Source organism: Saimiri boliviensis, chromosome 5, assembly GCF_048565385.1.
Source record: "Saimiri boliviensis isolate mSaiBol1 chromosome 5, mSaiBol1.pri, whole genome shotgun sequence".
Taxonomy (NCBI): Eukaryota; Metazoa; Chordata; class Mammalia; order Primates; family Cebidae; genus Saimiri; species Saimiri boliviensis.
Genome location: NC_133453.1, coordinates 10,225,982 through 10,238,936, shown reverse-complemented (window position 1 = coordinate 10,238,936; position 12,955 = coordinate 10,225,982). Strand labels below are relative to the sequence as shown.

Sequence of the window (12,955 nt, the reverse complement as noted above, 5' to 3'; positions counted from 1 at the left end):
TCAATTTTCTTACATCTATGGATTTTACATTAAAATATCAATGGCGTTTGCCTGCATGTTGCACTAGAGAAACTGAGGCAGCAGAAGCAAACTGTCTCTGTTGTGAGCAGGTCAGCTGCGGGCCCTGGTTCTGCCCCAGGCCCTCTGCTCACACTATTAAGCTGCAATTCAAGTTAACTTTTATTAATGGGTAGCAAATATTAGGATCAGATGCAAAAACTGTCCTGTTTCTGGAGGTTTGGGTGGGCCTATCAATTCTCAACAAATTTAATTACAAAGTACTTTTTTTTTGGCAATGGAGTCTCACTCTGTCGCCCAGGCTGGAGTCAGTGGCACAATATCGACTCACTGCAACCTTTGCCTCCCAGGTTCAAGGATTCTCCTGCCTCAGCCTCTCAAGTAGCTGGGGCTACAGGCACCCACCACCACACCCAGCTAATTTTTGTATTTTTAGTGGAGATGGGGTTTCACCATATTGACAGGCTGGTTTTGAACTTCTGACTTCATGATCTGCCTGCCTTGGCCTCCCAAAGTGCTTGGATTATAGGTGTGAGCCATTGCACCTGGCCTATAAAGTACTTTTAATTTAAAAACAACTTTGTTAAAATTTAAAAGAAAAAAAAAAACTGGCTGGGTGCAGTATTTTTGGTAGAGATGAGGTTTTTCCATGTTGCCCAGGCTGGTCTCAAACTCCTGAGCTCAAGTGATCCACCTGTCTCAGACTCTCAAAGTGCTGGGATTATAGGAATGAGCCACTGCATCTGGCTCATTTTGTTTTATTTTAATTAAACAATTTTTTTTTTTTGAGATGGGGTTTCGCTATGTTGCTCAGGTTGGACTTGAAATCAGGGCTCAAGCAATCTTCTGCCTCAGCCCCTGAGGAGCTAGGATTATAGGTGCGAGTCACTGTACCTGGCTTCATTTTGTTTTGTTTTCTTAAATGTTTTTAAAAAATTTATTTATTTATTAGCCAGGTATACTGGTAAACACCTGTGGTCCCAGCTACTTGAGAGGCTGAGGTAGGAGGATCACTGGAGCCCGGGAAGTTAAGGCTGCAGTGAGCCCATGATTGCACCACTGCACTCCAGCCTAGGTGACAGAGCAAGAGACCCTGTCTCAAAAAATAAAGATAATAAATAAAATAAAACAAAATAATAAATAAAATGGAATAAATATTTAAGTGGATCTCTTACTTTAACTTGTGATTGAGATGTATTGTTTGTATATATATAAGTTGATTTGCAAGTAAATGGGTCTTATGTATGTACTTGTCCAGGATAAAGAAATACTTTTGTGGCCAGGCATGGTGGCTCACGCGTGTAATCCCAGAACTTTGGGAAGCGGAGGTGGAGTCAGGAGTTCAAGACCGGCCTGGCCAATATGGTGAAACCCTGTCTCTACTAAAAATACAAAAATTAACCAGGCATGGTGATGGCACCTGTAGTCTAGCTACTTGGGAGGCTGAGGCAGGAGAATCGCTTGAACCTGGAAGCAGAGGTTGAGGTGAGCCGAGATCGCACGTTGGACTCCAGCCTGGGTGACAGAGCAAGACTCTGTCTCCAAAAAAAAAAAAAAGAAAGAAAGAAAGACTTTTGCTAGCATTGACTGAGGTTAGCCATAGACTGTGTGGTTCTCATTGAAATGGAATGTGGACGTTTGTTTTGTTTCTTAATGTTTCATATTCCCTCCTGGCAGGGAAGCGGTGTCTCACCAATACCTTGGTGAAACTGTGATTCCAATGCCCATTTCCAGCTGGGGCCTCTGAAGCTCCGTCCCCTGGAGAAGAAATGAAACACGACTCCACGCCCAGAGCTCCCTGCCACTCACTCAGACCACAGAGCTGCTGCTTTGGTTCACAAGGAATATTCATTTTCCTAAAATTCATCATAAAATATACACACAGCCTTTGATCACTGAGATGTTGCTATTTTGGTAAAGTAAACTCTAAGCCAGGCAACAACATAAATCTTACATAACCATCCCAGAGTTGACCTGCAGTAGGGCCTCACATATAGGATTACCTTTAAGGAAATTTCAGGACAACAAGTCTGCTAGCACTTGGCAGAGCCAACAACTCAGGTGCAGCAGTAGAAGGTGGCTGCCCTCACCACAGGGCATGAGTCCCAACTAAAGCTTAGATCACAGTGGTAACTGTGAGCCTGGGCCCCTGGTGGCACAAGAGTGATTTCTCCGTTTGTGATTAGACAAGAGACGGGAAGAGAGAGGGATGAGACCCTGGAGTTCAGATACCACCACAGCCCCCACTCCCGTTATTCCCTGTGTCCTGTTGAGCTCAGTCCCAGCCAGTCAGCAGGGACCCAGGCTGTCCAGCCTGTACCTCCTCAGAAGCAGGTTTCCCCTACGGAGCCCGAAGGGGCCAAGTCAGAAAGAGCTGGGCAGAAAAGGGCTGCCCCAAGCTTGAAGTCCAAACTCCTAGACTCAGAGTTGGGCTGCTGCTGTGGACTTGTCACTACTCCAGGCCTCAGTTTCCACACCAGGAAAGCAGGCATAACAAAAATCCACACCAAGGCAATGCCCCCAAATGCAAGCTAGCAGGAGTAGTAGTATCTCCTTGCAGCCCCTTCCCTGAGTAAGAAGGTGCTGATTGTTGGAAAAGGCTCTGGATTGATCCGGGACCTGCCTCTTTCTCTGCTGGTACAGGCCTGCCTTTGGGGACAGCCTAGAGTAAGTCGAATCCCCTTTTTTTAGGACAGCCCAACCCAAGGTGACACCATCTAGTGATGGCAGGTGGCACTGACTGTGTGCTAAAGAGACACTGTAGAGATGGGCAGAGTCCCCCAGCACAGCCCTACCCAGGGGCCACCCTAGGTCAGGCAGCGTCACATTTCAGGGCAGTTCCCAGTCACACCCCCACACCCTAGGCCCAGGAGGTTGAACCTTCGTAGCCCTTGGAAACCGACTCCGGCAAATCAAACTCACCAAAGACCAGAACATCCTGAATGACTAGAAATTAGTTGGAAATGAAGATAGGGTACTCATGTTTGCAGAATAGAGCTTTCCCTTCCTGTTGGCAAGTTTCGAGGAGCCAATTATAGTCATTAGATTGTTGGGTGAGCCAGGAGTCAAGGGAAGGACTGGCTAGAAGATGTTAGGGAACATTGTCACCAGGAGATGATGGCCTGCCCTCCCCCTGCACCCCAGACCACACCAGCACTTGGCTGCCACCTTCCTCCAGGGCCCCTCCTTTCCCTTTTTCCCGCCATAGCCAGCAGCTTCCTTCTTTCTGAGTTAATATTTGTATTCCTCTTTATAATTTAACCTGTAAAGGACAGTTAAAGGTCAGCAGGAAGCTTTGGCAGGTACTAGGAAGGAGCAGGGCATCCTCCCCTTTATTTACCTTTGTGTAAATGTGCATGCCGCTCGCTTGGCATTCCATTATACATAGCCTTGTGATGTCTCGTGTAGGCTAATTGTATTGTTACCTCTTCTGTTTTTAATTCAAGATCAGAACGTTTCCATCACTCAAGGATCCCTCATAGAGGGATTCCTTTTACAGCCATCACCATTTCCTTTTAACCCCTGGCAACCACTAATTTGTTCTCCATTTCTATCATTTTGTCATTTCCAGAATGTTATATAAGTGGAATGATATAGTATGCATTCATTGAGGATTGGCGTTTTTCACCAGCATCACTCTCTGGAGATTCATCCAGGTTATGTACACCTGTAGTTCCTTTTCTTTCTGAGTAGTAGTCTGAGATGTGTATTACCACAATTTGTTTACCTGTTCTCTTGTTGAAGGATATCTATTGTTTCCAGTTTGGGGCTACTATGAACGAAACTGCCATGAAACATTCATATACAGATTTTTGAATGCCAACAAGTTGCTATTTCTCTGGGATAAATTCCCAGGAGTGTAATGGCTGCTTCTATATTGTTGCATGTTCAGCTCTTTAGGAAATTGCCAAAATGTTTTTCAGAGGGCCTGTATTATTTTACATTTCCACCAGCAATGTACAAGTGATTGAGTTTCTCTGCATTCTCACCAGCAATTGGTGTTGCCACGGTTTTTTATTTTTCCCTGTTTTTTTTTTTTTTTTTTTTTTTTGAGAAAAGGTCTCACTCTGTCACCCAAGCTGGAATGCGGTGGTGCATTCTCAGCTCACTGCAACCTCTGCCTCCTGGGCTGGGATCTCATGCCTCAGCCTCCAAAGTAGCTGGGATTACAGGTGTGTGCCACCATGCCTGACTAAGTTTTGTGTTTTTAATAGAGACGGGGTTTCAACATGTTGCCCAGGCTGGTCTCAAACTCCTGAGCTCAAGTGATTCACTCGCCTCGGCCTCCCAAAGTGCTGGGATTGCAGACATGAGCCACTGCACCTGGCCTATTTTTGCCATTGTGATAGGCATGTAGTGATATGTCATTGTGGTTTTAATTTGCATTTCCCTAATGGCTAATGATATTTAACTCTTTAACTTCTTTTCATGTGCTTATTGCATCTGTATATCCTCTTTGGTGAAATGTCTCTTCATGTCTTTTGCCCATTTTCTAATTAGATTGTTTGAGTATTTTGAATGTTGAGTTTTGAGAGTTCTTTAAAAATTTTAGATACTACTCTTCTGTTGGATATGTGGTTTCCAAATACTCTACCTGTTTGTAGCTTTCCTTTTCATCTTCTTAATAGGGTCTTTGCACTGAGCAAGTTTTTAAATTTTTTGGTGAAATTCAGTTTATCAATTTTCTCCTTGTATGGGTTGTTCTAAAAATGTGTTAGTTTTACATTTAAGTCCATGATCCATTTCGAGTTGATTTTTATATGAGATGTGAGAATTAGATTGAGGTTCAGTTTTTCCTATGAATGTTCAGTTTCTCCAGCACCGTTCATTGAAAGAGCTATCTTTTCTCATTGAATTTCTTTTGTACCTTTGTCTAAAATCCACAAAACATTTTAGTATAGGTCCCTTTTGGAGTTTTCTGTTCCACTCCAGTGATCTATGTGTCTGCCTCTCTGCCATTAGTATATAATCTGGATTACTGTAGCCTGAAATCATGTAGATGGATTCTTCCCATATCGTTCTTCTTTTTCAAAGTTGTCTTAGTGTGTTCAATTTTCTTTGCCCTTTCCATATAGATTTTAGAATAATCTTACCTATGACTACAAAAAAAATCTTGCTGGGATTTTGATAGAAATTTCATTACACCTGTATGTCAATATGGGGAGAACTGTGTTGAGTCTTCTGATTTATGAACAAGGTGTGCTTCTGTATTTATCTGAATCTTTTCTTTTTCCTTTTCTTCTGAGACAGAGTTTTGCTCTTTTTGCCCAGGCTAGAGTACAGTGGCGTGATCTTGGCCTACTTCAACCTCTGCCTCCCAGGTTCAAGTGATCCTCCTGCCTCAGCCTCCTAAGTAGCTGGGACTACAGGCGCCTACCACCACAACTGGCTAATTTTGTATTTTTAGTATAGATGGGTTTTCCCCATGTTGGACATGTATTTTTATTTCTCTGGGCTAAATGCCCAGGAGTGTAATGGCTGCTTCTATACTGTTGCATGTTCAGTCCTTTAGGAAATTGCCAACATGTTTTTCAAAGGGCCTGTGTTATTTTACATTTCCACCAGCAATATATGAGTGATTGAGTTTCTCTGCATTCTCGCCAGCAATTGCTATTGCCACTGTTTTTTATTTTTGCCTTTATTTATTTATTTATTTATTTATTTTGAGACAGGGTCTCTTTCAAGCCTGGGCAGAAAGAGCAAAACTGTATTTTTGGTAGAGATGGAGTTTTGCCATGTTGCCCAGGCCATGCCACCCCTTACCCTGATCTTGAACTCCTGACTCAGGTGATCTGCCCCACCTCAGCCTCCCAAAGTGCTGGGATTACAGGCGTGAGCCACCACACGCAACAGATTTCTTTTTTTTTTTTTTTTTGAGATGGAGTTTCGCTCGTTACCCAGGCTGGAGTGCAATGGCACGATCTCGGCTCACTGCAACCTCCGCCTCCTGGGTTCAGGCAATTCTCCTGCCTCAGCCTCCTGAGTAGCTGGGATTACAGGCACGAGCCACCATGCCCAGCTAATTTTTTGTGTTTTTAATAGAGACGGGGTTTCACCATGTTGACCAGGATGGTCTCGATCTCTCGACCTCGTGATCCACCCGCCTAGGCCTCCCTAAGTGCTGGGATTACAGGCTTGAGCCACCGCGCCCGGCCAATTTCTTTCATGAGAGTTTTGTAGTTTTCAGCATACAAATATACATGTTTTGTTAGATTTATGCCCATTTCTTGTTTCGAGCAATTGTAAATGGTATTGTGTTTTTAATTGCAATGTTTGTATGTTCCTTGCTGGTATAAATGAATTGATTTTATGTGTTTTTCTTCTATCCTGTGAACTTTTTGAATTCTTTACTTCTAGAAGGATTTTTCTGTGTGTATGTGGTTTTTTGTAGATCCCTTATTTCTACACACAGTCATATGCAAATGGGATCATTTTTCTTCCTTTTATGAGCTATGTGGCTTTTATTTCCTTTTTTTTTTTTTTTTTGCCTTGTTGGGACTCCTTGCAGGAAATCATAATTACCCCCAGGTAGGAGTAGAATTCCAGGTTCCGCGCTTGGCATGGTTGACACCAGATGATGGGGGTTCCTGGATCCCCCACTAAGCGTCCACTAATGCCTCCCTGCCTGGAAGGAACAAGAGTGCCATGTCATTCATTGCACCCTGCATGACTCATTCTGACATCACCTCAAGAAGGGTGTGAGGGGCATCTGTTCACTGCCAAGTGTGGGTACAAGTCCAAGCTCACCTGGTCTCCACTTACATTGTGGGGTGGCAGCCTCCTTACTGCCCGGCAAGGATGAAACTGCTGCCTACTTGGCCTTCTCTGGTATCACTTGCAGGGGTGTTGGGGTGCACAGCCCAGCCTGGTGAGGGTATAGCTGGGACTTCTGAGGCCCTTGTTGGCGCAGCTGGGAGTGGAGCTACAGTGCTCTCTCTGGTGTTTATTTCCTACAATTTTCCTGTCATGCCAATCCTTCCCCCGTCCTGGTCCTTTGGCTAAAAAACAGGCTTTGGGGGACTTTTTTTTGTCTTTACCATTGACATTTCTGGGTTGTTGATCTCTTGGGCTCCAAATGTGGCATATATGAAGGAAAAAGAAAACCCAGGCAGCCTGGGTAACATGACAAAACCTCATCTGTACAAAAAAAATATGAAAATCAGCCGGGTGTGGTGGCATACACCTATAGTTCCAGCTACTCGGGAGGCTGAGAGGGGAGATTTGCTTGAGCCCAGATCAACGGCACAGTGACCTGTGATCATGCCACTGCACTGCAGCCTGAGTGACAAGAGTAAAACTCCTTCTCAAAAAAAAAAAAAAAAAAAAAAGTGATGGACTGGCTGTTCATATGATGCCTTGACCTCACAGGGAGAGAAGTTCTGAGAACTGTGATTAGGAGAGACTTTAAAGAGTCCTCTACAACCTCCGCACACCTGAGTGATGGAGGCTTCCTAGGTGCCCAGCTTCCTGTAGAGGCTGGTTGGCCTTGTGCCTCTTGTCTTCATGGAGAGGTTGGGAGCAGAGGTAGACTGCCTCTGAGCCCCCTTGGAATCTAAACCTGCAAGTTGCTGTGGTTGGCAGAGGCCTTTTTGTTTCATGACAGCTACACATTCTGGGGAGCCACTCCTTGGGAACTTGTGGCAGGGTGTCCAGGCATTCACCCCATGTCTCCTGAAACAGGAGGATCATGACATCATGGAAGCCGATCTGGACAAAGACGAACTGATCCAGCCCCAGCTTGGAGAACTCTCAGGAGAGAAGCTTCTGACCACGGAGTACCTGGGGGTAAGTGCCACACGAAGGATGGGGATCCTGAAACAGAAAGGCCAGATGGACGTTGATGGGTTTTGTGTTTTCAGTGACACAGAGGGCTTAGTTTGGTTTGTTACCATACTGTGTTGATGAGAAGGTCCATGTTAGCCAGTCTGCTCTCAGTGGCCCTGAAGTGCACTGTGGCCCTAGCTACCTATCACAAGTAGGCAGGTGTACAGAAGGGAGATTGGGGAAAGACAGAGCTAGAAGGCATATGCCAGAGGCCTTTGGAACATCAAAAGATGTGCCTCACCTCTGTAGCCATCGCCTACCATCCCCCTTTTTCACTTCTGCCTGCTTTATGTATTGGAAGGCAATACTGCAGTAGACTTGCTAGTCATTGGCCTGAAGGCGTTGGCTGAAGCCATCAGAGCCCATGAGGTTACCCACTGAAGCACAGTGTATGTCAGCAAGGAGGGGCATTCCAGCAATTCGGAGTGGGAGAAAGGAGGGGCCCCCAAGAAGGCCAGTAAGTGAGTAGTCACAGGCTCCTAAGGAGAACTGAAGAAGGTCATGGAAAGAGAAGGGAGGGAGGGTCTTTCAGGATGGAGCCAGTGGTCAGTCCAAGCATCCAAGAGGCCTGTGGTGTCATCACCTGGGATGGGGCCTTAAGCTGACCTCTGAGAGCTCCCGTTGGCTCATGCTCAGCCAGCTCCAGAACCACTGGCTTATGACCCACCAGCTAAATAGGGCAGGGTGTGAGTCAGGAAAGCAGCCACTCCTCAGGAGAGGATAGCAGTGCCAGGGCCCACAGGTATCTCAGAGAGCAGGTGGGGCGGCCAGGTGGCGCAAGTGGGATGCCGGAGAGTAAGGGTTTGGCAGGGAGGAACAATTGCCAGAAACCAGGACCAACTCAGACTGAAACCCTGTGTGGGACTGCTGAGCACATAGGGTAGAAGAGTCACTAAAGAGGCTCCTAGGCCGGACACGGTGGCTCACGCCTATAATCCTAGCACTCTGAGAGGCCGAGACAGGTGGATCACCTGAGGTTAGGAGTTCGAGACCAGCCTGGCCAACATGATGAAACCCCATCTCTACTAAAAATACAAAAATTATCTGGGCATGGTGGCATGTGCCTGTAATCCCAGCTACTCAGGAGGGTGAGGCAAGAGAATCACTTGAATCCGGGAGGTAGAGGTTGCAATGGGCAGAGATCAGGCCACAGCACTCCAAAAAAAAAAAAAAAAAAAAAGAGGCTCCTGGAACTTTGAAGCTGGCAATTGCCTCAGTCAGTTGCTTGAACCCCAAAGTCTCCTCACAGCCAGCAGGTTGGTGCTGGAAAAGAAGGGTGGAGCCCGTGTCTCAGCAATTGACTGGTACAATCGGAGCCTCGGGAAGGAGAAGGACAGTGCATGCAAGTGGCCTGAGCCTTCATGGGAGCAGCTGAAAGCAGAAAGTGCCCTCCAGGTCTCATGGCCACCCCCGACCCAGACCCTCCGTAACTCCCCAGGACACTGGGCCCCTGGTCACCTGGCCCTCGTCCCTTCCTCATCATCTGTGGAACTTCAGGGCCTCCAGGCTGGAGTGCAGTGCGTGTTGGTGAGACTTCAGGTTGCAGATAGCCACAGTCCAGATCATGTGGCTTTGTAGGTCATGTCAAGGGCTTTGGATTTTGCTCTACAATAGCTAGGACGCCAAAGGAGGTGAGAGCAAGGAAGTGACTCGGTTTGACTCATGTTCTAACACAGCCACTTATATTTTCACTCTGCTGCATTGTGAAGAAGGCAGGGAGGTGACTGATGGTGGCAGGGGCGGTGGGTGGTGAGGGTGGGGGTGGGGGTGGGTGGGAGGGGCTGCTGTAGTACCTGCCATTCCTTAGAACATCTCAAGGATCAAAGGAGTCTAATTGACCTGGAGCTGTTTACATTGGGTTAAATGAGGAGGTGCTCAAGAAAGGTCAGAAGTGCAACAGTCAAGGTTCCAAGTTGTTGATGGAAGTCTAAGCCATGACTAGGCCTTTGTTTCCCTCTGGAAGAACACTGGCTTTGTCAAAGAGACTGCACCATATGATACGATAGAAGCATCTACAAGACACTCCTGCTTCATGGGCCAGCAGTGAGGAAAACAGAGGAGGCAGATTGGTTGGGCTTCCTCAGATGACACGTGGTGATAACCTGTTGAGACACTGTCGCACAGACAGACATGCAGGCACGCAAACGTGAGCCAGGATGTCCATCTGTAGCCAGGCCAGACAGAAGCCTGAACACAGCCCTCGGTTAATAACTTACAGTGAAATGCCATGGGTGGGATCTTCTGTTGATATGGTGAACATCTTCAGCAACAACAAAAAAGGCAGGATGCAGAATGTGATGGGGTTACTAGTTTAATCATACGGATTGGGGAGGTGCAAAGAGACAGAGCTTTCAAATCAGGAACCCCAGTTTCGTGGCATCTGGAAACGGTACCATTTTGCTATAAGATGTAGTTCTAAACCTCCTAAATGTTTATGGATGATCCTTTTACTAGAAGGAAACTATGGGTGGAGATGTGAGTAGTGAGAAACACAGAAAGAACCTGCTGTATAAATGGGAAGACCAAGTACAGTTTGGTATTTCCCATGGCTGCAGCAGCAAAGCACCACTAACTGCAGACTGCAAACAGCAGAAATTGGCCGGGTGTGGTGATTCATGCCTGTAATCTCAGCACTTTGGGAGGCCGAGGCAGGTGGATCAGTTGAGGTCGGGAGTTCAAGACCAGCCTTACCAACATGGAGAAACCCTGTCTCTACTAAAAATACAAAATTAGCCGGGCATGGTAGCACATGCCTGTACTCCCAGTTACTCGGGAGGCTGAGGCAGGAAAATCACTTGAACCCGAGAGGTGGGGGTTGTGGTGAGCCAAGATTGTGCCATTGCAGTCCAGCCTGGGCAACAAAAGTAAAACTCCATCTCAAAAAAAAAAAAAAAAAGCAGAAATTTATTCTTTCTTAATTTTGGAAGGCAGAAGTTCAAAATCAAATCAATGCATTTTTGGGCTGAGCTCCCCTGAAGAACTCTGTGGGAGAACGCTGCTTGCCTCAGGCTGTCCTTGGCTTGTGGCTGCAGGCTGCCAGTCTCTGCCCTGGCTTCACATGGCCTTCCCCGCTTCTGTCTTTTCTAAGGACACTTGTCCCCCCGGTGACCCAGGATGACTTCATCTTAAGGGTCTTTATTATATCTACAGGGGTCCTTTTTCCAAATAAACTCATTCACAGTTTCCAGGGGTCAGGACATGGACATAGCTTTTGGGGGCCACCATTCAACCAACCGCATCAGGTCACCATAGCATATCATGAATATTTTGATTAGAAAATTTAATGTGAGGCCGGGCGTGGTGGCTCAAGCCTGTAATCCCAGCACTTTGGGAGGCCCAGGCGGGTGGATCACAAGGTCAAGAGATCGAGACCATCCTGGTCAACATGGTGAAACCCCGTCTCACTAAAAATACAAAAAATTAGCTGGGTATGGTGGCACGTGCCTGTAATCCCAGCTACTCAAGAGGCTGAGGCAGGAGAATTGCCTGAACCCAGGAGATGGAGGTTGCGGTGAGGTGAGATCGTGCCATTGCACTCCAGCCTGGGTAACAAGAGCGAAACTCCGTCTCAAAAAAAAAGAAAATTTAACGTGGAGCAGTAAGAAATTTAATGTGCCACCCTGTCACCCGGTCTTGTGATCCGACATTGCCAGCCTGCAAGCCTCTGTGTGCTGGGTAGGTGATCTCAGAAGACAGGGTCCCACCTTGCCATGCCCTGGCTCTTGTGGTGCATGAAAAGCCTTTAAATTCACATTTTTGTCACGTTTTGTGTATGTGCCAAGCTGGGGAGCACTGAGCAAGGTAGAAGACATTTTGTTAGGAATATGTGCCTGAAAGTCATGACCCAGGCCTCTTGTTCTCATGTACTGGGTACATGGTAGATTTTTCAAGATGAGTCTAAAGATCTTGAAACATTTTGTCAGAAAATTATATTTGAAAAGCTTTGATTAAACCTGTGCCATCTGCCCAACACAGCAGAATGCCGAAGAGGCTTAAGACACAGCTGTTACCTTCAAGATGTTTACAGAAGGCACCAAACAGATAAAATTGCTCTTGCCGAGTGGTGTAGATAACAGCTAGGAGTGGTCAGTACCCGGCAAGTGTGATCTTGTACAGCGAGACCTAGTCTCAGACCACCGAATCTGGGTTCAGCATAGAGTCTAGGCCCTACTCCATACCTCCTGACCATAATCCCAGGAACTGGTCATGGTATGTGCCAGTTATTTTAAAACCAGCCAGCAGCTTGGGTGTAAGGGTGGAGGTGCGACTGGAGCGTCCGCTGGTGTCCAGTTGCCTTCTTAGTGTTTCTCTGTGGGAGCGCTCAGGGGTCCTCTGGCATGAGGGACAGGACAAAGAGAAGGCAAGTGCCACTCTGGAGCACTGTGACAGTGGGCTTAGCCTGCTCTCCCTGGTGAGGAGGGTGTGTAAAGTCACCCTAGATCCTGGATCGGGAAAGTGGAGTGGAAGGGAAGTCAGAGTGGAAGCAGACAGCAGTGTTAAGTGGTTGCAGTGAAATGTCCTGCCTTGTTAGATTTCTCTACAGACAGAAAAGGTGATGCAACTGTGTTTTCATTTTTATTTACAAGGCTTAGTTGCATTCCATTTCCCCCAAGACGGCAGGCACCTCCCACTTTCTCCCTCTCCCAGTCTTTTTCCCTTGCACTCTCCTTTCCATTCCTTCCCCACCTCCTAGTCAGGGCAGGGGTGTTTGTTTGTTTGAGATGGAGTCTCGGAGTCTCGCTCTGTTGCCCAGGCTGGAGTGCAGTGGCGTGGTCTCGGCTCACTGCAACCTCCACCTCCTGGGTTCGAGTGATTCCCCTGCCTCAGCCTCCTGAGTAGCTGGGATTATAGGTACTTGCCACCACACGCGACTAATTTTTGTATTTTTAGTAGAGACGGGGTTTCACCATGTTGGCCAGGCTGGTCTCGAACTCCTGACCTTGTGAGCTACCACACCTGGCTGTCAGGGCAGGTTTTGACTCCACCTGCCACTTCCCTGGCTGAGAGCTGTCCCAGGGTCCAGGTGAGGCTCACTGAATCCCATAGGCACCAGGCCTTTTTTTCTTTCTCTTCCTACCTCAGATATTACATAAACCCAAAGAACTTTTCAGCA

The 12,955-nt window shown here is 46.9% G+C and overlaps 1 protein-coding gene across 5 annotated transcripts in view; it reads left to right on the top strand.

The window, feature by feature from the left end:
* Nucleotides 1-12,955, top strand: part of ARMC9 (armadillo repeat containing 9) — a 177,901-nt gene that overhangs the window by 129,613 nt on the left and 35,333 nt on the right. For all 5 annotated transcript variants that reach the window (XM_039469780.2, XM_039469783.2, XM_074398860.1 and 2 more), the window contains exon 20: nucleotides 7,699-7,803. In XM_039469780.2, coding sequence (XP_039325714.2) covers nucleotides 7,699-7,803 — 105 coding nt within the window. The remainder of the gene's footprint in view (nucleotides 1-7,698; nucleotides 7,804-12,955) is intronic.